The sequence below is a fragment of the Myotis daubentonii genome, chromosome 6 (genome assembly GCF_963259705.1).
Source record: "Myotis daubentonii chromosome 6, mMyoDau2.1, whole genome shotgun sequence".
Lineage (NCBI taxonomy): Eukaryota > Metazoa > Chordata > Mammalia > Chiroptera > Vespertilionidae > Myotis > Myotis daubentonii.
Window position 1 is genome coordinate 20,271,136 of NC_081845.1, and position 24,608 is coordinate 20,295,743.

Below are 24,608 nucleotides of genomic sequence, written 5' to 3' on the forward strand. Positions count from 1 at the left end.
TGGAAATAGGGGATCTATGTCTTAAGGTGGTTATGAGGTGGTTGAAAAAAATATCTATAATAATAAAAGTGTAATATGCTAATTAGACCAGACAGCCGAAGGACCTTCTGGACGTCATTCCGGACGTCTTTCCGGATGAAGCCGTGGCAGTGGGGGCCGAGGCAAAGGTGGTTAGGGGTGATGAGGCAGGCAGGCAAGTAGTTAGGGGTGATGAGGCAGGCAGGCAGGTGAGTGGTGAGGAGCCAGCGGTCCCAGATTGTGAGAGGGTGCAGGCCCCCCTCCTGAGGGACCCCCCTCCTCCTCCTGTGCACGAATTTCGTGCACCGGGCCTCTCGTGTATATAGAAAAGACTTAAATTGTAGCTATTCAGGCTTTGTGATATGTTGTGTAGCTGCTCCCCTCCCTTTTTCATTGCTGCATCCTCTTGTACATTTTAATCCCTTCTGAGTAGCTTTTTTGGGTATCAGATAGATGACAAAATTTGTAACTTTTGTTTGGTTAGTTTTAACAATGGAGTATAATTTCCATCCCTAAGAAATTTAGATTGCCCGAGGTTTTCTAAGCAATGGATTTTAGGAATAGTAAATAACCCATTACTTTTATTAAAGCAAGCAGGTAATTATGCCATTTAGTGGGTTTTATAATCTGGGTTATTTGATTTTACTTTTAGGCTCACCTAATTGGACAGTTGTCGTGTATTCAGTTCACTTCATGCAGTATGGATAGTTTGATGTCCATTAAAAAAATAATTTAAAAACTGATTTTCTACCTTTCTACCCTTTTCATCTAAGGAGATTCAGAGGCTAGCCAATCGATTATGTTGCTTAGGATTTGTAATTTACTTGCTCCTTCTATTAAAATTCGAGTTGCTTAAGAGATCTGATTGAGAAATTAATTTTTCACAAACGTAAGATATTAGAAAGAACTTTGAATAAATCACGAAATTTACTCTCTCACATCATGCTTTGCCTGTTTGAAACCTTAGCATTGCTTAATGTGTTCTTTTAAAATGTAAATTAGTATTTGTAGATTAATATCTCAGGGCCAGCCCTGAGAACAGGCAGGTAGTGAGTGGTATGGGAAGATGTATGGTAGGGCTCCCTTTCCCTAAAGCAATTTCTCTACCTGAGCTTCTCATGCTGTCTGAAATTTATCCGCAGAGAATTATTCCTCTGGGCCGTACGGATTTAGTCTTTCAGAGTCCCTGAGTAACATGCAGATACACTCCTGAGAGCGATAGCATCTTATCTAGGAAGAAAAGTTGCCATTTAACTGAGAGCAGGACCTTGCAGCAGCAATGCAGAGGCCCAACTGGAAAACTCCCCGCACTCCTGGTGCACAGTTGGCCTTGCCTTGGTTAGTGTTCAGACCAGTTTAGTTAGCAAATATCCTTGCCCTTAAAGCAGATTGGTAAGTAGAACTCAGATTTCAGCATTAAAAGTCATAAAACAAAAATAGGAATCTCAGGAGTGTCTTTTAATGATCTGTCATTTAAGATAGGCAAAAGTGGGCAAAGTCCCTTTGCCTTAACAAGCAAAATAGACTTGCATCAATTAAAGGCAATTCAAGCCAAGACAAATAAACAGAGCCTTTGCTACTCTTTATATATTTTAGAAGTAATTGTTTCTGATTGACCTGGATATATCATACCCACTTACAGAAAATGTTCAGCGTCAGCTGATGTGCTCGATTTGCTTTAATAAAGCGCTTTATAAAATTTTATAATTTTGATATTCTTGGTTAGAATGGAATGACTATTTTCACATTGCTTTTTAGACTTCTAGGTTAAAAGAAAGAATAACTTCAAAAAACAAAAAAGAAATAAAATTGGTTATTTCAAGTTTTCATGATTCTAAAACTATTCATTAACAACTTCCAAACCTGTTTTGTTGGGGAAGATGTCAGTCTCTCTGGAATTCCGCCTGTGGAGCCCGTCCTGTTAACAGCACCTAACAAGCTGTGTGGTCCAGCACTTTCTACAGCAATAGTAATATTGTAGGAGACACGGTAAATCCAAATTGAGAAGCCAGAAAAAAAAAATGATTCCTGTGTCTTTGCATATGATAAAATACATTAAGAACACTTTGAGGTTAATTTTTGAGATAAAGTAACTGGTTACAGTAGATGTTCTTTACCCTTCAGGGTTATAGGATGCCTCTGAAAATACGATGAATCTTATGAGCCCTATCCCCAGAAAAGTATATATGTGCCAATCTCCTAATTATGCATATATTTCATTGGACTCATTGACCCCTAAAGTCCATCCATCCACGGATCCCTAGCTCACAGGAGTCAACTGTTTCCCTAAATGCCATTGCATCGTTACTGTGCTTAAACTATACGTCAGTTATAGGCATTAAATGTTAGGAGGAGGAAAAGATTATTGGGGTTAAATGTTGTATTGTGGGATTATTATTACCTTTTAACTTTGAAAGTATTTGAGCCTAAAGCTTCCAGGGGTCATAAGTCTGAATTTCTATTTGAAGACTCCACTTAGTGGTGCTCTTGTTCTAGGTGTTTGAATTGCAGGGGGGTTTGTAGTTTAGCAGCAGTTTGGAAATTTACACCCCAGGAGACTTCCTTTGTAATGTTGTAAATGTTTGGTACTATTTCTCCCATTTTGTAACTGTCAGATAAATATAAATTAACATCAACACATAATAAAAGTGAAAATTGCTTTCCTGGATTGAATTATAAGGTTTTTGCCTGTTTTGTGTGTGATTGTGTGTGTGTGTTTTAAATTTTTTCATTAGAATTGATATTCTATCATATTCTTTAATATCACTAATTAATAATCATTATAAGGCTTGTTTTTTCTACTCTTGCCCAGTAGATGGTACTGTCAGCTTTATTTTTGAAATATTCTGTTTTTAGACTTGATCATTTTAAAATTAATTTCCCCCAAAAAAGTAAAGTTATTTTTAGGTCTTTTTCATCCAGTTAACTTTTTGGGATTTCTGAGACTGACATTTGTAGATGAACACACTACCTAGAGTATACACATTATCTAGAAATTTGTGTCTGAAATATGTAGTAGGGAGAAGACTACTTTCACTTTCCTAAACTATTTCAACTTGTTCAGTCTGGAAAGCATTTAATGATTGTGGACTATGTGCAGAAAGTAATTTAAGGTGCTATCTTCATCTGGTGGAAGGAATAAGATTTTTCTGACTTGAGTCTGAATCTAGCTTGGTAAAATACACACTCTACGGGCATGTTGACCAAATCGATTGTTTGGATTCAGAAATGGAAGGCCTTTTTAAAATACTATGTATTTGCATGCTCATGTATATTTCTGTGAAAAAAGTCTAAAAATTTTAAGCAAAAGGTTTTATTATCCCTTTGAATTTTAGCTTTCATGCTCTTCATCACTTATTAAAATAAGTAGATCCCTAATGTCATTCTGTTTTATGGGAAAACAGAAGGAATACAGAAAACTTTGAACTTCATGAATGAGAGTAAATCTAGCTGTTTCAAAGAGGATGGGGCCCCTTCAGCCTTTAACACACATACACACACACACACACACACACACACACACACACACACACACACTACGGCCAGGCTATTACAGAAACATACTATTTGAAGCTTGCCATGCAGTGAGAGGAAGTTTTCAAAACTTGGACTCAAAATGTCCCTGAAATCAAATGCCCTTACTTTTTAAAAAAACATTTATTTATCAAATTGATTCAGATGACACTGATCAACATGAACAAATAGGTTTCATGTGTGAGTTTCTATGTTAAATGGTGCAAATGCCCTTACTTTTTAGTGATAAAATTGGCCTGGAGCTAGGAGACTCGTTCATAGATACTGCCAGCTATTTTGGAAGACTAGAGGGAAATGTAATGGAGAATTCAGAGAGTAGTGAAAGAAAGAGGAAGTGACCCTTGCTTCCACCTTCCTCCTTCACATCTTGGGATATAATGACATGGATATGCCAGTGATAATTTCTGGAACAGAGATACTCCTTTTCTCTGAACTAGGTGAGACCAACTTATTCCTGGGAAAGCAGTAATTTTTATTATCAAATAAACTGTAATATAAGAATATAAGTCTTAGCAAAAAAATGGTGTTTGAAATTGCAGGCCATATAAGTGAGCTGGCTACTTTACAGGACGGTGCAGGGTTGGTTGTTTATGTCCTTAAGAAGCACCTTGCTGCTTTCTTCTATTCCCCTTCTCCAAATTCCAAAATTAGTAAAATGCAAATGATTTAATATCGGTAGAAGGCTTATTTAGATATAATAAAAGCGTAATATGCTAATTAGACCAGATGTCCTTCTGACGACTTTCCAGACAAAGCCAGGGCAGGGAGGGAAGCCTGGGTCCCAGGTGCCAGAGGAAAGCCAGTACCAGCAGCCGGGGGGGAAGGAAGGCCTACTACTGCACGAATTTCGTGCATCAGGCCTCTAGTCTAGATATAATTGTTTTAATTAATTTTTAACACATAATTTTTTTCTTAAAGACTATATAGGCCAGCCCTTAAGTTACTGTTTTCTGAACACTTTTGTAAATTTTGCCTCTTTCTCTACCATGTTGTCACTAGTTTCGAGTAAATGAATTTGGAGCCCTGGAAGTTATAACAGATGAGAGTGAGATGGAAAATGTTAAAAAGGCCACGGCTACCACAACTTGGATGGTGCCAACTGCTCAAGAAGGTAAGAATGGGTGCTCTGTATTGCCATTTCTTTCTTTTGAAAGTTTTAAAGTAAGAATATCTCAGGTTTTATTGTAGGCTGGAACCTTGAAAATTCTGGGTGATCTTCATGTCACATGTGCTTAGGTAAATTTCTGTAACGAAGCTGATGTGGAACTAGGTTTTATATTTTAAAATAACCATTAACTGTCTTCTCTCCTAATGCCAGATCTGTAATAGCACCAGGTTAATTGGAAATTATCCAGTAAATCCATGTAATAGCCTACCCAGGTGATTTAGCCAAAAGCCTGCCACTTTTTTCTCATCTGCTCCGATGGTTGTAACTAACACCTATATGCTGATGACTCCTAAATCTATATCTCCAGCCCCGACCTCTCCCCCGAGCTCCAGGCCCGTATTTCCACCTGCCTACTGGACATCTCCACCCGGATGTCCCACAGGTACCTCAAACGCCACATGTCTGAAATGCGATTCATTTTCTATTTCTTTCTCCCCTCCCCCCCAAACCTGCCTTTCTTCTATAACACGTAGTTCAGTTGGTGGTAGCACCAACTACCCAGTTCAAGCCAGAAATCTAGGAGTCATCCTGAGTGTGTTTCCCCCCAGCCCCATAGCCTGTTACTTAATCCTCTTGGTTTTTTATTTCCTAAATATGTCTCAGATCTGGCCTTTTCTATCTATTGTCACTGCCACTGGCTTAATTTAGGTCCTACCAACTCTCGCCTGAACTAGTGCAGACATCTCCTGAAGAATCATTCTGCTTCTAATTTCACCCAGTTTATCCTGTATACTGAACTTAGAGGAACTTGTGTAGATTGCTTCTCTGACGCTTCAACAATTCTTTTTTATCTCTAGCAAAACATAAGAGATCTGGGTGGCCTGCACCCACCTGCTCGCTTTATCTCTTTGCTTTCTGTTCTGTTCTTTGTACTTTGTGTTCTGGCAGTGCCAGCGGCACTGAGCTACCTGTAATTCTGCCAGCACATCCTGTGGCTTCATGCATCCTTGCCTTCGCTCATGCTGTTTCTTCTGGCTGGGATACTGTTTCTCACTTTGTGCAGTTGGTAAATTCCTCTTTGGCTTTTAAAACCCTGTTGAGGTTTTATATCAGAAAATCCTCCCCTGACCTCACCCCAGGCCGATTGACTCACGTCTTCCTTGTACTACTTCTGGAACCTGTTTGTGCTTCAATTACTGCATGTGTCCCTTCTTATTACAAATACTGGGTCTCTTGCCCGTCTACTCTTCTAGACTGTGAGTTCTCTTGGGTGAGGGCTGTACTGTCATTTCCAGTGCCTAGCTTAAATTGGTGCCTGATAAATGTTTGCTGAATGAATGATTAGCCTAATGATTCAGGCGAAAGGAAATGTGCGTTCCTAAACGAATTGTGATTCAGGAGATCTGCTGCATTAAAAGTAAAACAGAGAGGCATTGATGTAACCAATTTAGTAAAACAAAATTACTCATCAAAATGTAATAAACATGAAATAACATAGATAACCCTTTTTAAATTTTGTCAAAGACACATCTATAAAATAGGATTGTAAAGATTGACGGTTTAATTTTCTGAATTTAGTGACTAATGAAATTTTCTTCATTTTACTTCAAACGCTGTAGAAAAAGCCTTGGACAAGCTTTTTTTCTGCAGAATTGTTTTGTTATGTAAATGATTGGAGTGCTTTCTGCCAAGTCATCCTCTTCTCTTTCCCAAATCCTAGAGTTTGATCATTCATTCATTCAACAAACATTCTTTTATTGTGTTGCTAACAAAATTATTAGAAGAAAAAGTTTAAGTGTATTCTGGAATGTGTTCTGTCATGGTTTTAAATTTTTTTCTCTTCTTTCCATCTTCTAGTTTTTTCAGAGAAGACTGGGATGCCCTTCAGGTTGAAGGAGTCAGTAAAAGTAGAAGGGCTTCCGTTCTGTGAGAACTGTTGTCAGTATGGCAACGTAGATGAATGTCTTTCTGGAGGAAACTATTGCAGCCAGAATTGTACTCGGCATATCAAAGACAAGTAGGTTTTTGTTCCATTCCATCTGCAGAATGGGTTTAAGAGTCCATGGTCATGGCTCTCTGACCTCTGTCACCCTTTCATGACCTTTCTTTTTTCCAAGACGTTTCCTGTAGAAACACATGGATCTCTATCTCATTACTCAACCTGGTGACCTCAGTCATGTCTGATCTGAGTTTTATTGCCTGTGTTTTAGCTGCAATACAACTTCTGCCTCTTTCTTTAGCCATTTGTTTACACGAATTTGATTGTTTCTCAGCTCAGAGTATTTAAAGTTCTCTGGGTCACATACATATTTTGATGATACTGATGTTTATTGAAACACAGTTTTGTTTATATTTGGAGGGTTCTTAGGTAACTCAGCTAAAACTCTACAAATGGAATAAAGCTGATTGGAAATCAACTGAATGAAGACCATAGTGAGTAATGTAATGAATTATGTTACTGCTGATATCAGGGAAGACTAAGAAATACGAGACAGGGACATCAGCTGTGACTGACAGTGGTGTGACTTTGTCATTTGGGGGTTATCTGACAGAATTCAGCATATTACCAAGAAGATGTATTTCTTGCATATAATTGTATGCTGTAAATAAATGACTTGACATTTATATTTCACTGGAGTTTCCCATGTATTTTAATTAGCACAGTCTTGTGAATTGTCTGTTTTTGTTGGCCAACTGATATTTTACAAAGTTACACTTGGCCTTTTTCATTTGGACTTGTTATTCTTAATAATTGATAAATCCTAGTTTTAAAGTTGCCCTGAAGACTAAAATATCTTTGAATAATTGATTCTTTTTTAAAAAAAAAAAATTGATTTCAGATAGGAAGGGAGAGGGAGAGAGAGAGAAATAATGATGAGAGAGAATTATTGATTGTCTGCCTCCTGCATGCCCCCTGCTGGGGATCTAGCCCACAACCAGGCATGTGCCCTTGACCGAAATCAAACCCAGGACCCTTCAGTCTGCAGGCCAACGCTCTATCCACTGAGCCAAACCAGCTAGGGCAATAATTGATTTCTTTTATTAGTATGGGTTGCAGATGTGAAAGACAAATTATTTTAAACTTGTGAGACTCTGTTTTACATATAGTGCTGGTCTCCTTTTGAAATTAACGTAGAAGCTAATTTCCACTTTTTAACCTTGACAGTGTCACAATACATAATGGTTTGACATGTTCCCTATCTATGATATTCTAATGTCTACACATTTATCCTGGTGGTTAAATATTTTTCCTTTGGCGGGTGATGTTTTAAAAGAATTTGCATTGATACTCACCATGTAGATGTTTGATAGGTATTGTTTCCTGTCATTATTTTGGGTTTACAAGCAGCAGAGATCAGAAGGAGGAAAGGGACCTAGGAGAAGACAACGAGGAAGAAGACCCTAAGTGCAGTCGGAAGAAAAAACCAAAGCTATCCCTGAAAGCAGACTCCAAGGAGGATGCAGAAGAGAGAGACGACGAAATGGTTAATATCTCTTATGGGACTACCTGGGAATACGGGGGTGTTTCCTAAGTGGGTAGCACCATGGTCAAAGGCACTAGCTCTACAGCTAGTTACCGACTTCAAGTGCTGCTTCAGTGGCTCTCTGTGTTACCATCAACACATTATCTACCTACTCTCTCTTTGTTGCTGTCGTCATCTCAAAATGGGAATTTAAATAATAGTACCCCTTTCTTAGGGTGAAGAAGTAGGAATTTCTGTGCTTATTGCTGGAGAGAAAGAGGCAACAGTAGACCTTCAGTTTTGATAATGAACCTTTAGTTTCTTTCAATAGCAAGATCCCCGTCCCATTTTAGTAAATTGCAGACAGATCTCATAAAAACTGTGTGAATAGATAGAAAATGGCACATCAGTGTCAGGTATATTTAGGGAGCACTAATTCAGAGTATGCGAATTAAAACATAAATGTCTTATTCCTAACGTATATATTAATGGTTCTTAGGAAAAGAGAACTTTAAGGTCTTGAGGCATTTTCCTTAAGATCAACTTTGAACAACTTTTATTTGCTAGTCACTATTCTAGGAGCTGAGAATACAGGATGAACAGGACATCAGCGGGACAGGTCTCTACTCACAGGGACATTACATTCTTAGTAAGGTAACATATAATAAAATAAATAAGAGAAATGTCAGCCTGTGATAAGTGCTTTGCTGAGAATTACGATAGGGCTTGAGGATTGGCTATTTTAGGTTGGGTTGTCAAGGAGGCCTCCCAGAGAAGGTGGCATGAACAATGTGATCTGAATACTAAGAAGGAGTCAGCTTGGTAAAGTTAGGAGGGAGGAGCCCTCTGGGAAGTGGAGCAGCTTGAGGAAAACTTCCTACAGTAATGTGCAGCATGCTTTGTTTGAGGAAGTGAAGGAGACAATACAGTTGAGAGTGGAGTCGGGTGAAGCTAAAGAGGTCCAGGCCGCGGAGGGCTTTATGGTACACCAGAGTCATGGGTCTTCATTGTATTTTGGGCGTGATGGGAAACCACTGGAAAGTTAAAGGCAAGGAAACACTGTGATATCGTTTATGTTTTAAAATGACCACTCTAGCTTTGCCAGGTGAGAGCAAAAGTGGAATGAGGGAAACCAGTTAGGATTTTATTGTAGTAGACCAGCTAAGAGGGCTATGTAAGATAGAACAGGGGATTTGGGATCCGTTCGAGATAGGTTTGCTGGTGTGTGAGGGAAAGAGAAGAATCAGGGCTAACTCTTAGGCCTCGGGCTTGAACCATTGACTGGATAATGATGCCCTTTACTGAGGACAGGAAGGCAAGGCTGGAGTGTGGAATCTGGGGATACTTGGGCATCATGAGTTTGAGATGCTTATGAGACATCCAAGTGGAGATCCAGTAGGCAGGTGTATGCATGAGTGTGGAGTACGGACTGGGGATATCTGGTAGGCAGGTGACCTTTAAAACTTAGGGAGAGAGATTCGATAGAGACCAGAAGAGGGCTGGGTTGGAAGAGACACTAGCAAAGGGACTGAGAAGAGGGGCCGGGGAGGTGTGAGGAATATCGGAACAGAGGGCCCCAGGAGCTAGGAGAAGAAAGGGGTTCAAGGAGGCGGGAGCAGGATCCCTGCTATTCTACAGAGTAGTTCTTGGAAATGCTCTTATTTTGTGATGACCTTAGGCCAAAAGCAGCATAGCTTTCAAGTTACATATATCCTTACTTTCCTTAAAACTTAGGAAGTGAAATTGAAGAAAAGTACAAAACAAATAATGCTTTCTGATAGCGCTCTAACTTTTTGTTGGTGCCAGTTTCACAAACTTTCAGAAAATCATAGTTTTCTCTCTTATTGTAGGAGAACAAACAAGATGGGAGAATCCTGAGGGGTTCACAGAGAGCCCGAAGGAAAAGACGCGGTGATTCAGCTGTATTAAAGCAGGGTGAGTCGATGAAGAAAAGGCTTTACTTGCAACTTTATGAAACTTAAAATATTTCATGTGGGTAGACATTTTAGTCTTAGTTGTAATGCACATTAGGGCAGCTAACATATTACTTTGGGATTTTTTTAAATTAAATTTTATCAGTAAAGATTATAGTTTTGAAGAAATAGGTAAGGGAAAAATGGAAGTTAGTAACTTTCGAATAGTGTCCAGGCAAACATGAGAACACCTTACTTTATGTGAGCATCAAGTAGGTTTTATCTATTTCTGCACTTTTATTAACACTTATGTTCTTGTTCATTTCCTAAGAGTGTAAGTTTTAAGTTTTCAATGTTTTCTCTCAAACCACAGCCTCCTAATATGGTACCTTTTTTTTTTTTTTTTCATTGTTCCTCTGGCAACACTTTATTCTCATGAGGAATCCAGTCCTCAGGCCCTTCCCTTGAACACTTGAGTGGATGAACTCCCACCTCATTCAGCACGGACCTCAGTCATTCTCCTAGAGCCCCAGTGTCCGCTGCTGGCCTTTATCCCCTTGACCTGCCACATCGGCCTGGCCAGGCCTTCATGTTAGGTCACTCCCCTTGCGCAGCTCCAGTTCCGCCCCGCCCAGTCATGTTGTCCCTACAAATCAGGACTGTGAACCCAGTGTTCCTCTTCTGTGATGGATGCATTCCTTGCTTGTTCATCTTTCAAGCCTTGAAAGAAAAGCGTTTGAAACATTTCAACCTGCCTCAAGCACACAGCCTAACTTACCATTGGGACAGATGGCTTCTAGTTTATGTCACTGAGATTAAAGGGAATAAATTCTCAGTTACTCAGCACTTTGCCTCAAAGATGTCATTAATCTTTCTCTCCCTTCACCTTCATTTCTATTCTCAGGGCCATGTCCCCTGTGGGACCTTGTTTCTTTAGTCATTTACTTTTATTCCTTAGCAATTCAGACTTTTTTCTCTTCATGAGCTCCACCCTATCTGGTTCAGATCTCATCCCTAAAATACCTTTCCCCCAATTTTGTTACCTATCAAGCTTTTGCATTTTCCTTTTATTTCCATTATTTGCCAAGTTAATCCCAAATAAAATTGATGTTAGCTGACACCGTATCTTTATCACATGTATTCGTTTGCTGCTCAAAATCTGTCCCTCACTGAATCGAATTTCTTCCCTTTTACCCCAATTGGCAGCCATTCCCTAGCCACTCAGTGCACTGGCCATTTCTAGTTTTCAACTTCTTGATCTCTTAGTTTTTGAGCATCCTGCCTCTAGAAGCACCTGCTTCCTGTAATTTCCATGGTACTCTTCTGTTTTGATTTTCTGCTGCGTCTTCTTCCATTACTCTGAGTTCTTCTGAGTCTTTCTTCTACCCTCATAGCTGCAGATACACACTGCAGTTCACTGCTTCGCTCTCATTTCCTTGGAAGAGGAGCCAAGACAGGAGACTGAGAACACCAGCTGTGGTAGTAAGAGAAGAGCCAGGCCTAGTGGTATTTAGGGAAGTGAGAGTTCACATTGCACATCTGTGAATGTTTTGGACTTGGAGATGCTGTCATCTTAATCTCACTTGCCTTTCAGGTTTGCCTCCTAAAGGAAAGAAGGCCTGGTGCTGGGCATCCTACTTGGAAGAGGAAAAGGCTGTGGCAGTGCCAGCGAAGCTATTCAAGGAGGTACGGCCGCTCTGGAGAGCGCTGTGTCTGACGGCACGGGGCTGCCGTCCTATCTGGAGTCGGCACTGCCATGTCCGCTGTCTGTTTAGGACCTGTGACTTGGGATGATTTCTCAAGCATATTGTTTTGCATGTGTGTATTTATGTGGAGGGGTACCTGCAGGGCCAGCTAGCATCAATACATGACACCTCCCTCTCCCCCAAGCTGTGTGCATAGGCACATAGCTATACACATGCTCTTTTCTCTCAGCATTTACCAGCTTTCACTCAATTTTAAGAGATATTTCTGCTATTACTAAAAAACTAGTAGATAAAGAAAAACTGGCATGAAATTTCATGTCAACATGAAGGCTTTGGGAGAATAAAAATGAGTTACTGAGGTTTACATAATATCACAACAAAAGTCTAAAAATGAATTACTATATTTTATTAACTATAGTGAAAATATTGTATCATAAGTAATTTAAAATCATTTAAAGGTATAGACGCCAAGTGTAATTCTAGCTAGGAGCTGCTGCCCCTGGGCTAAAACAGGGGTCAGCAAAGGGCCTTTCTATAAAGGGCCAGAGAGCAAGCATTTTAGACTTTGTGGGCATCTGGTCTCGGGTGCTACAGCTCAGCTCTGTTGCTGTAATGAAAGCAGCCATAAACAATATATAGGTGAATGAATATGGCTGTATTCCAATAAAACTTTAATTACAGATGGTGGCCTAGATTTGACCCATAGACTCTAAGTTGACTCCTAGCTTAAATTATTTAATATTTAATCATAGTATGTAATAAGTCTGCCATCAATATCTTGTTATATATGTAGGAATTTAGGGATTTTTAAAAAAGTATGACAAGTAAATATTAGGATGAGTTCTCTACAGTAACATATTTAATTTAAACAGTAGTAATCACTTTTGAACTTATTCTATGTAATTATTTACTGTAACTTCAGTCCTTTGAGGAATAGCGTTTTAACATTTTTTAAAAAGAAATTTTATATATAGGCCCAGCCAGAGTGTCTCAGAGGTTGAGATAAGCAATGTATGTAGATCCAAATCCTCTTCCCCTCTTAAACCAAATGATAACATATATCATTCATATTGTTTTTTGGACTTTTCTTTTTTGTTAACTTAATTTGGAAGTTATTCCATCTCAGTTCATTATTTCCTTTATCATTCTTTGATATTAATGCATAAAATTCAATCTTATGGCTGTTCCATAATAATTTAAGCTGCTCCCTATGGATTGACATGTGACAAATATTGACATGTACATATATATATATGATATATGTGTCAACCTTTAGGAAGCACCTTAAGTTATTATAGATTAGACATAAGAAGGAATACTATATGTACATATGGAAGATAGGTACACGAATCTTTTGCCATGTAAATGTTTCAATGAATAATTTTGTACACCTGCCATTTTGCACATATGGTTATCTCTGTTGGATAATTTCCTAGAATTAGAATTGCTGAGCTGAAGAAAGTGTTCTTTTTTAATGGATATCATGAGATTGCAACTTATATCCCTACTAGTGATGTCTGTGTGCATGTTTCCCTAGAGTCTTGCCAACAGTGTTATCAAACTTTTTTATCATTACCAACCTGATAGGGGAAATATATTTTTGTGTAATTTTTGTATGACTCTTATGAGTGAAGATGAGCATCTTTTCAAATATGTCAAACATTTAAGTTTTCTTTTATGTGACCTCTTTGTAGTCTTTATCCATTTTCCATTGGATCATGAGGTGATCCTTGTCTTCTGAATTTTTAAAAGTTATTTATTTATTTGGTTAAAGACTTTATTTAAGAATGGTAATTATTCATAATTTTAATTAGACATTTAGGATAAAATACTAAAACTGCTGCCATTTTTCATTGTAGTATCAATCCTTTCCATATAACAAAAATGGGTTTAAAGTTGGCATGAAATTAGAAGGCGTGGACCCTGAGCATCAGTCCGTGTACTGCGTCCTCACAGTGGCTGAGGTAAGCTTTATTTTTAAAGTAAAATGGTGACTATGGAGTTTTAATAATGGGAAAAGATGCCACTTGTTGAAGACATGCAAAGCTCAGGCTGCTCCCAAGTCATTATTTGAGAAAGAGGACTTGTTGACTTCTCTGTGTCTGTACTAGCCTTGGTCTGGCTGGAAATCACTGCATGTGGAACTTTATGAAGGACAAGAAGCCAGCACACAGACAGTGTGCACAGGGCAGGCGCTCTGGGACTCGCAGCACCCGTGTGCCCTGTGCTGGGCTGGCTGCTTCCACGCCAGCCCCCCACGATGATGCGCGAATGAGAGGGGATGTGTGCATGTGGGAAAAGTATTTGTCACCCCGTATCCATGCTCCTGATGTAATCAGGGATGAAGCCAGAACACGGCAGCCCAGCCTTTCCCATGTACATAATAGCCTTTGCCTTTGGGTTTTGTCATGTGTTTGCTTGTGTTTGCTGCTGTTAATGAGGGTGCTTTGGTTAACATAAGCTGTATCATACTGGATGTCCGTGCACACAGCATTCTGCGTGTGTTTGGGTTTTAATTAATCCACCGTCACCTGTTTCAGGTTTGTGGATACCGGATAAAGCTGCACTTTGATGGGTATCCTGACTACTATGACTTCTGGGTTAATGCAGACGCTCTGGATATTCACCCAGTTGGGTGGTGTGAGAAAACGGGCCATAAGCTCCACCCTCCCAAAGGTATTGTCACTTTTTGGTTTCCTATTTTAAATTCTATAAAAACGTTTTTACCTGTTGATTTAGAATTTTTAAGAATTCAGTCTCTATAATTCAGATAGGCCCAAATTCAAGCTTGATGAGCAAATACATTCATTAGAGTGAAAGGAAAAAAAAGTAGAATCCTATTCAAGAGAATAAACTATGTCCTTGTACTTATTTGCATATAAAATAACATTTGCATGATACTTAATTTTGACTACAAATAAATTTTAGCTACAGATTTCTATTATATATATATATACTTGGAAAAGCTGATTTGAAAAATTACTTCTAACCCGTTTACAAAAGTTTACTTACACATATTTTAATGTATATGAAATCTCAAGAAATCACGCGTTGAATATATAGATGTCAATATTTAGCAGATTGGAAAGGACAATATAACACTAAAAATTGGTTTAGACGGTGGTTGAACTAATAGCAATTATTTTTTTACTATTGAGTTCTTTACAGTCTGCCAATAATTTTGCCTGTTTCATGTTTATATAAAGATCCGAGAACAACAGATACCATCTTTCAGTCCATGTCTTTGTTTAATAATGGCATATTTCCTTCCTTTTTAAGCTATTGCAATAGTAGTGTTAGCATGATACAAAAGACCCCGGTTACTAGTTTGATATTTTGGGCCTGTCTCATGGTTATTGTTTTTTAATGGCATCCTTTGGTTTTAAGTGAAAAATTAATGGCAGGATGGTATTTTCAAATAACTGAGGGATTAAACAAAAACATATAGAAAAATATGAGGGTAAAAAAGAAAATCTGTAAGCCTTTATGTGAATTGACTGCTTATATATGGTGACTTACTAGCTGTTCTTTTCATGCTTTTAATGGAAGTAGCAGAGAGCACATGAGCAGAGAAGATAAAATGCTAAATTTCCTTTTTGTAAGGAAAGGTTGGCTTTGTCAATATTAAGCATGAAATTGTGAAAATTAAGGCAAGGACATTTCCATTATTCTAATTTACCAGCATGCTTACTTCATAAATCTTGAATTATCAATCCTGTGGTAATAGGTTAAAAAGATTTAATCTGTTGTATTACTATTTTTCCAGCTTCCCATTAATTCTTACACATTAGTCTCCTGAAATAGAGTAGGTAAAAGAAAAATAAAGAATTTGACTATCCCAGATCACTAGCCTACTGCTAAGGAGTTCTACCTAAATACTGATAGAAATGTCCGGGTAATAAAAGAAGCATACCTAAGTATAATATGTATTTACTTCCTTAACCTTTTCTTTATATCCGTTACTGTTTATTCAGAATTGAAAAAAAATAGTATAATTTGCTGTAAATAAACACAACCTATGTATAAAAATGCATAGTTATGAAATATTTAAATTTTGTCTGTTTAAAAAAACCACTTGGCCCTGCCAGTGTGGCTCAGTGGTAGAGTGTCAACCTATGAACCAGGAGATCACAGTTCAATTTCTGGTCAGGCACTTGCCTGGGTTGTGGGTTCGATCCCCAGGGCAGCCGATGGATGATTCTCTCTCATCGATGTTTCTGTCTCTCTCCCTCTTCCTTCCTCTGGAAGTCAATAAAAATATATTTTTTAAAAAAATCACTTGATCTCCTGATTTTGGCATGTTTGAATTACAGATAAAAATGGGAACGGACCCCAGATGGTTTAGCTCAGTGAATAGAGTATCAGCCTGTGGACTGAAGGGTCCCAGGTTCGATTCCGGTCAAGGGCACATGCTCGGGTTGTGGGCTCGATCCCCATTAAGGGGCGTGCAGGAGGCAGCCAAGCAATGATTCCCTCTCATCATTGATGTTTCTATCTCTCTCTCTCCCTTTGTACCTGAAATCAATAAAAATATTTTTTTTTTAAAAAGTGGGAATGGAAAACTAAGTGTGAAATATTTTGCTATGTTACTAAGCCTGTTTATATCTTCTTGCCCTAGGTTATAAAGAAGAAGAATTTAATTGGCAGACTTACCTGAAGACATGTAAAGCTCAGGCTGCTCCCAAGTCATTATTTGAGAATCAGAACATAGTAAGTACATCCAAAATACTTACTCTTAAAAAAAAAAAGTGGCTGTGGAGTGTAGGATAAATTCCAAGTGATAGCAAGAAACTAAAATTTTATTGCTTTGGTAAATAGAGTACTCTTACCGTAATTAAATTTTAAAATTAACTTAAAATCTTCATAAGTAAACTTCTTTTTTATAGCCATATCATGGTTGTCTTTTTTTATTGAATGGTAGCAGGCAACATAGTACAAAATGCAGGTGTAATTTACAGTTAAGATGCATAAAAAATTAAATTGATGGCATACTTTATTGTTACTGTCATCTGTTCAGGGTGCTGCTACAGTGGGATTCACATAGTGAGGCAAGTGGAGCCCTGTGTGGATTTGTATGCCTGCCTTCACTCTAGCTTCTAGCTTTATTTTCAGTATAACAGCAGCACAATCTGATGTGTGTGTACTTTCTCCTTCTTGACCTGTATTACTACTTTCTATTACATTTGACATCTCTGAGGAAGCCTGATACCTTACATTCTTCTTCCTGGCCCAAGTTCTGATCCAATTGGAAAGAACAGAGAGCAAGCAGGTAGAAAACCAAAATATTGTCTTTGTAACTGGTAAGGGCTCAGTTGCATGGCCTATATCTGCTATCAAATGAGCTTCTTGCTTCTGAGCCCTAGAATTAAAGAGATTTACTGGCCCTTCCTGCCCCACCTCCCAAACCCAGGAGCATTGGACCAGGGCATACACACCCTCCCACATTTATAAAGTATGACCTGTTCCTTCTTGCAGATTCACCAGTCAGGTAACAGCGAGTGTGAATGTGGAAAGAGGCAGTAACGTTTCCATAACATTCCCTCCAAATGAAAATATGTATGAGGATTAGGGAAGATGTTCTTCCTCCAACCCCACCCCCATCCCCGCCCAAATACCCTCCATTTGGGAAATGATTTTAACCTGTTGTTTTCAGTATCAGTGGAATGGCTAAAAGATTCTCTGATCAAACTGAACATAAGCCTGGTCTAATTAGAGAACTGAAGGGTGTGTGTGTGTGTGTGTGTGTGTGTGTGTGTGTGTGTGTGTGTGTGTGTAATAGAAATCAAATGAGCCATGTTAATATTTTAAAGCATCTTAATTGAATGGATAGTTTAATTGCTGGAATGTAAATTCTGCATTGTTAGTAGGCATTTTCTGTCAAGACAAGGCCAGTTAGGTGGAAAACCCAGTGGCCTGCTCTCACTATTCCGAGTTTCCTCATCCCTGCCTAGTTCTCTGAGGAAGACTTCAGTGGGGGATTTGATTAACTGCCTTGAACCGTCTTCTTAAATTCCGTGCTTTGCTAGCACACAACTTAATCTTGTGTTATGTGATTGGTATCTAAGAAGCAATTAATTTTTGTAGTTTCCTCTACTTTAGAATATTCAAATATTTATGGTCAGAACTCTGATAGATAATTTCAGGACTTAAAAGTATGCTACAAACAGTGACTGCTTCTTTAATTTAGCCAGGACTGAATTCTAACATTTTCAGGTACCGGGCCATCTACAGTTTGTAATGACAATGGTCTATTTATACTAAAAAGAGAGACAGCATCTGTTTTGCTTAAAGTAATTAGGATAGTATCAGTATTTTTCAGAAGGATTTTATTTTTATTTATTTTTAATTATATTTTTATTGATTTCAGAGAGGAAGGGAGAGAGAGAGATAGAAACATCAATGATGAGAGAATCATTGATCGGTTGCCTCCTGCATGCCCCACACTGGGGATTGAGCCTGCAACCTGGGCATGTGCCCTGACCTGGAATGGAATTGTGACCTCCCGGTTCGTAGGTCAACGCTGAACCATTGAGCCATGCTGGCCGGGCAGAAGGATTTTATTTTTAGATGATCAGAAGTATTGTGATGGGTATAATTGATGCCCAAGTACACTTCTCTGAGATTAGGATACTTTTCCTCACAAAAGATTATAAGGAAAGTTTACATTTTACTGCCCCTTAAGCACTTAAATTTTATTGAATTTTTTATTATCTTAGCTCCATGTCCCAGATGGCTAATAATTTGTGGATTTTCTTATATTACAAACTATTTGAATAGCTGTATATATTAACAGCCAGTTCATTTATGAAGATGACCTACTTTCAGTACTCTTTTGAGAAATCTTTTCAGAAATGGGAATGAATGTGTACTGACTCACACATTTTTAACTTACTAAGTGCAAAATTAGTTATTTTGTGTAAAATAACTTTCATTGTTAACTCTATAATCAAGGAAGAGAAAAACAGAAAGGGAATTTATTTGGTGAATCAGACTTGCCTAACTACTATAGTCGTCTAAGGTACCACAACACGAGTTAATATTAATTAAGCTCTGTGAGGCTGAGGGTGTTTTAGTTTTGAGTTCCACATAGTTAATTGGGACAGTTAATTGGGTGTAGCAACAGGGCATTTTTCTTATTGCTCTGTTGGAAAGTGACCCTGTTGTAAAGCTGGTGCTTGATTCTTAAACGATGTGGACCCAGCTGGTGGACGCCAGGACTTCACCCAGAGGTGCAGAGAGGAGGGTGCGGGTCTCACTGTTGAGTGTGTGCTCATCTCTAATTAAATCTGTGTGTTTCATAGACAGTGATCCCATCAGGCTTCCGAGTTGGAATGAAGCTTGAAGCTGTAGACAAAAAGAACCCTGCGTTTATCTGTGTTGCTACGGTAACAGATATGGTGGACAATCGTTTCCTGGTACATTTTGACAACTGGGATGAGAGCTATGACTATTGGTGAGACATTTTTCCATTGTAGTGGGTGCTTTTTCTAATTTAGTGTTTATCCAGGTAAACCAGGTGCATGGTTTAAAAACAATCGTAATGCAAAGTTTGAACAGAAAATAAAAAGCTGCCCCACTCTTTTCTACTTCAAATCTTTAACTTTTTCCTGTTCCCTACGTTGTATATTTCTAAATGGCACCCTTTAGTTCTACTTTGATTTGTCTTTTAGTTGACTTCCTGCTGTGGATGTGCACCCCATGCCAACATGTGCTCACATGTGACACACACAGACTCACAGCTTCCCCCTGCAAGCTTGAGTGTCATCCCGTATTTTTTAAATAAGTATTTTCATCTATCTCTCATATTTTTATGCCTAGTAGCTAATTTAACCATTTACAATAACTGAATACAAATATAGTAATTGAGAAATATTGTTTTTAATCCTTATTGTGTTTGGATATACTACATAATATAGTAAGAGCAACATATTATAAAATTATAATTATAAAATAATTATAATAAAGGCATTATATTTTGATTAAGTAATTAAAGTAATGATTTTACATATCGAATTCATGTTCATTGATCATTATAATTCAGTTTCCTGATGAAAGGCATTTCTGAAGTGTTTAGTTCCTTCTAGAGAAAACTTGAAATGATAAAATTTTAGAGCAGTGATAGATATCTCGGATTCTTAGACACTCATCAGTTTTACTTGCATTATTTTAAAAAAGAGGTATTGAAAGTCATTTGCTATTCAATTTTAAAAATCACTTATATGTTACATATACTTTTTATAGAATTTTTAAGATATAGATAAGTAATCCTATGTTTATATCACAGAGTCAATTACTTTTGAACATCTTGGTGTGTTTTCCCCAGATTTTTTCTGCAAAGCATAATAATTTTTCCTCAAAGGATATCTTTTTATTCAGTTTGCAGTGAAAACCTTTGTTGAAATATAGACTATTTCAAGTATATACCAAAGTAGAGTAATAGAGTGATCCTCCTGCCACCATTACACAGCACCAGCACTTACCAATTTATATCCACTCTTGTCTTCTCTGCATTCTTACTCCTAAAATCTCAATTCCAGGCTTGTTCTAAAGCAAATCCCAGATAGCATACCATGTCATCTGTGAATATTTCATTATGTAACTTCTAAAGATAGAGATTCTTTTTTAAATCTAAATATGTAATGTTGTAAATGCTATCATGTTACTAACATATGTAAACATTCCACCCAGTTGTCTTGAGCTTTATTTTAGTTTGATGGTTCTAGGTCCAAATGAGGTGCACACTTTGTGATTTCTTGGATGTACCTCTTGACCTTTTTATTGATTTTAGAAGGCGAGGCAGGGAGAGGGGGGGAGAGAGAAAAATCAGTGTGAGAGAGAAACATCAATCAGCTGCCTCCTTCACACCTCCTACTGGCGATGGGGCCTGCAGCCCGGGCATGTGCCCTGGCCAGGAATCGAACCAGCAACCTTTCAGTACAGGTTTTGGCAGTCAACCAACTGAGCCACACCAGCAGGGCCTCTTGATCTTTTCTAAAGTATAGATTCCAATTCCTCTGTATCTTTTTCTTCTCCTTATAACTGTTAGTGAAGAGACCAGGTTGTTTATCCTATTGAGTCTCCCATAGTCTGGGTTTGCTGATTGAATCATTGTCATATTGCTTACCATGTTTTTCTGTTCTTCATATTCCCTGTAAATTGGTGGTTTTGTGTCATTTAAAATTATCTGTATTGATCTTCAGTGAGTGAATGGATGAGAAACTGTAAATTTAGAAATGATGTCAGTCTGTCCCTTCTGGGTGAAATACATGTCTCCCCACCTGTGTTTAATGTGCCCTGATGATGGCAGTACCAACGTGATGACTGGGGTCTAGTCCTTTGATTAATAGATGAAATTTTAAAGCAATTATTAGAGGGATTGATAAAAAAAGAAAAAATAAGAGAGAACTCATGGACATGGACAACAGTGTGGTGATTGCAAAGATAAGGGATGGGTGGAGGTGGAAGAGGACAGAGGATGATGATGGAAAAAATAAAATGATTTGTTGAAATGAGAGCTTTTTGTTTTTGAAGTTCTGGCTCATTTAGGGAGAATGGTTTTGTTTTTAGGTTTTGCTTGATTTAAACAAAATGGGTGAATGTTTAGTTATTTTACAGGGCTCTTAAAGTGTAAGTTGCTTATTTGACATAAGATCTATTTGACATACTTCCGGGTAATAGTGATGAGGAAGTCTAGAAGAATTTGTTTGATGCCTAGAGAATAGGAAGGATCCTGAGTTCTTTTTTAGAAAGAGCAGAGAGAAAAAAAATGATCTCTTGTAGCTCTGATTTTGTACTTTAATGAGCACAAAATAATCATTTTTAGGATGGAATGTACTCTGAGGATTTACTTATACTTTTAACTGTTGACATGAAATTATATTTTGTTAATTGTCAGAAAAAGAATACAGTGTTCTCTTCATCAGTATGCAATTGAGGCACATTGAAAATAGCTTAAGTGCGCTGGAATTTCTCCAGCCCACTTAAATATTATGTTCTTTGATCTTTGAATTTTGAAATATTTTTTTTCTGCGTAAATTACTTAAGTACGTAATTGAGGTTACAAATTGATTGCCTTTTTCAATTTAAAATAGTTTAGAACTGAGATTTTGTTTTCTTCTTTGAATTGGATAATCATTTTATCTCTTTACCTTAGTAGAAATTTAAACACACATGCACATTTGTGATATTACATGTTTGGTTGCAATAAAACATTACTTTCTGAGAGGAACACAATGTAAAATTTAAATCTATGTAAGATTGAAATCTTTTTTTTAAAAGGAAAATCGTATATATTAGAATAAAAACTGGCTTACCTCCGGGTTTCTGTTTAGTTCTATACCCTGACAGTCATTGGACTTAGAATCATCCTTAATATCACAGGACATTGAACTAGCAAGGACTTTGAAGATGTGGGCGGGGGAGCCATCGCAGTGCGGGTGCCTGTCCTCCAGGCAGGGGCCGCCTCTTCCCCTCCTCATCTTCCTGCTGCCTGGGCTGGGCTCCTCTCGGAGCACAGGGAGGAGGTGGCACCCCTCTGCTCCCCCAGGCTCTGGGAAGGAATGTAATTTTTAAGACATGTTCTTTTCATGAAATCTCGTCTTTTGGGAACCAGGAAGGCATGAAAAACAGGACTTGGCTGACTGTTGAGTTGACAGACCTAGAAGAATGAGGCTGCAGCTTCGGCCGTTGAATTCGGTCCGGTGCTCCTGTGAGTCAGGGCGAAATTCACCAAACAGATCCCTGAAAAAGAGAAGCACTGAGTTCATGAATTGGACCAAACAGGCGGCTGCAGCCTTTTACTGAGTGTATTTAAGCGGACAGTGAACATTTTTGTTTCTTTTTGTTGTTTTTTTAGAGATGGAGCTTTTACATTCACAAATTGAGAGTAACCGTAATTTCTTGTGTGTCCTCAAAGTAATGTTTGCAACATGTGGTCAATATCTTAGAGAAATGTCAAAGGTAACAGGTTTGCTGTCATCTGTTGAATTTGGGGAGCCCCCTTGGCGACAGGAATGAGTTCCCCAGATGAAAGAAACCCGGGCGGCTGCACTTCAGCCCCGAGGGGCTCAGGATCTGGGGAGGGAGAGGAACACTCCGCTGTCTGGGCTGCAGGGTAGGTGGTGGTTAGTGCTGAGTTATTAGAACCAGCTGCTGGCAGTCGGCGGGGGAAGGAGGGGCTGGCAGACCCCTGGAGAGTTCAGGAAGGCTTCTTGGAGGACATGGGATTTGTGCTAGACCTTGAAGGAGGAAAGGAATGTTGCCATGGAATTTTCCTGGCCCGGGAGAGCTTGTGTTTAAGCCCCCGGTGGGTGGGAGTGGGGGAGACAACAGGGTATGTTTGGGGAATGGCAGCCAATCTAGTCAGGTAAGTGGCTTAACTCTTCTAAGCTTTAGTCGCCTCCTTTACAAACAGGATTAACAACAATACCTATCTCATAGGGTCTCGTAGCTCATGTGAGGATTAAAGTACGGGTTTTAGGAGCAGAAACCAATTTGCAAAGAGTAAGGAGATGACTCTAAGGGGCATCAGGCAGCCGGAGTTTGGCCCTGAAGATGGAAGTGGATATTGCTGAGGGGAAGTCCACCTCAGGAGGATTTGCTGCAGAGTCTGAGCCTGGTTACAAGCCACGCTGCGGAGGGAAAGAGGGGAGCTATCCAGACTGTGGACAGTTGGGGGCACCAGGCTAACCTTGGGATAGGACAAACTCTCTTCCCTCTCAGCCTAGAAAAGATGAAGAAATTAAAGGAAAACACACTAGGGCAGTGGTCGGCAAACCGAGGCTCGTGAACCACATGCAGCTCTTTGGCCTCTTGAGTGTGGTTCTTCCACAAAATACCACATGCGGGCGCACGTACAGTGCGATTGAAAATTCGTGGCCCACGCGCAGAAGTCGGTTTTCGGAAAGGAGGTAGACGAAACAAGTATACAAGACGAGTGTGGATGGGAGAGTTGGAAGGGGTCGACCTCAGCGAACGCACCTCAATCAGATTGAGGACGTTTTTTAGCAAAGGCCAGCTTAGGAGTACCCTAATTAAGTTAATAACAATGTACCTACCTATATAGTTTAAGCTTAAAAAATTTGGCTCTCAAAAGAAATTTCAATCATTGTACTGTTGATATTTGGCTCTGTTGACTAATGAGTTTGCCGACCACTGCACTAGGGTAATGAGATGGCATCTTTATATTTTCCAGTTGAGTTTGTTGGTTTTTGGGGTGTGTGTTTGCTTGCTTGTTTGTTTTAGAGAGAGTGTAAAGTAGAGGGAGAGACAGAGAGAAACATCAATGTGAGAGAGACACATCAATTGGTTGCCTGATGCATGCGCCCTGACCAGGGCCAGGGATTGAGCCTGCAACCGAGGTACATGCCCTTGACCAGAATCAAACCTGGGACCCTTCAGTCCACAGGCCGACACTCTATCCACTGAGCTAAACAGGCTAGGGTCCGATCGAGTTTTAAGAAGGAAATGCATAGTATTGAAAACAGCTACTGTGGAAAATGGGATTGGAAATGAATTGGGGATCAGAGGAGAACTCACCGACTCAGCCCAGTGCGGTCCAGAGGTTGGTAGACGGAGTGGAGTGATGGAGGCTGTGAAGTGTCAGCACATGTGGGAGCCAGGAAAGAATGGCACCGGAAAATAAACTGACAGCCCTCATGCTCTGGATTTAGGGAGTGGGAGAGCCAAGTGTCCTGTGTTTCTTCAAGAAGCTAAGCCATTATTGCTTGAAATGAAGACTTTGATGTTTTCCTTATGTAAGTGTCTTGAAGCTGTTTTTGTCTCTCTGCCTAGGTCTGTGCAGCCCAGTGCCCGTGTGCATCGGTTTTATTTAGCTTTTGGCTATGCCCGCTAAAACCAGGATCTT

At 39.0% G+C, this 24,608-nt stretch overlaps 1 protein-coding gene across 11 annotated transcripts in view; it reads left to right on the forward strand.

Moving 5' to 3' along the window:
* Window positions 1–24,608, forward strand: part of L3MBTL3 (L3MBTL histone methyl-lysine binding protein 3) — an 87,261-nt gene that overhangs the window by 28,848 nt on the left and 33,805 nt on the right. For 4 of the 11 annotated variants that reach the window (XM_059700298.1, XM_059700299.1, XM_059700301.1 and 1 more), the window contains exons 4-13: window positions 4,552–4,663; window positions 5,028–5,102; window positions 6,518–6,677; window positions 8,007–8,145; window positions 9,975–10,059; window positions 11,632–11,723; window positions 13,603–13,707; window positions 14,284–14,419; window positions 16,362–16,453; window positions 19,045–19,196. In XM_059700298.1, coding sequence (XP_059556281.1) covers window positions 4,552–4,663; window positions 5,028–5,102; window positions 6,518–6,677; window positions 8,007–8,145; window positions 9,975–10,059; window positions 11,632–11,723; window positions 13,603–13,707; window positions 14,284–14,419; window positions 16,362–16,453; window positions 19,045–19,196 — 1,148 coding nt within the window. Of the gene's footprint in view, window positions 1–4,551; window positions 4,674–5,027; window positions 5,103–6,517; window positions 6,678–7,972; window positions 8,146–9,974; window positions 10,060–11,631; window positions 11,724–13,602; window positions 13,708–14,283; window positions 14,420–16,361; window positions 16,454–19,044; window positions 19,197–24,608 lie in introns of those variants that run through there. The other 7 variants (XM_059700302.1, XM_059700303.1, XM_059700304.1 and 4 more) reach the window with 7 other exon arrangements.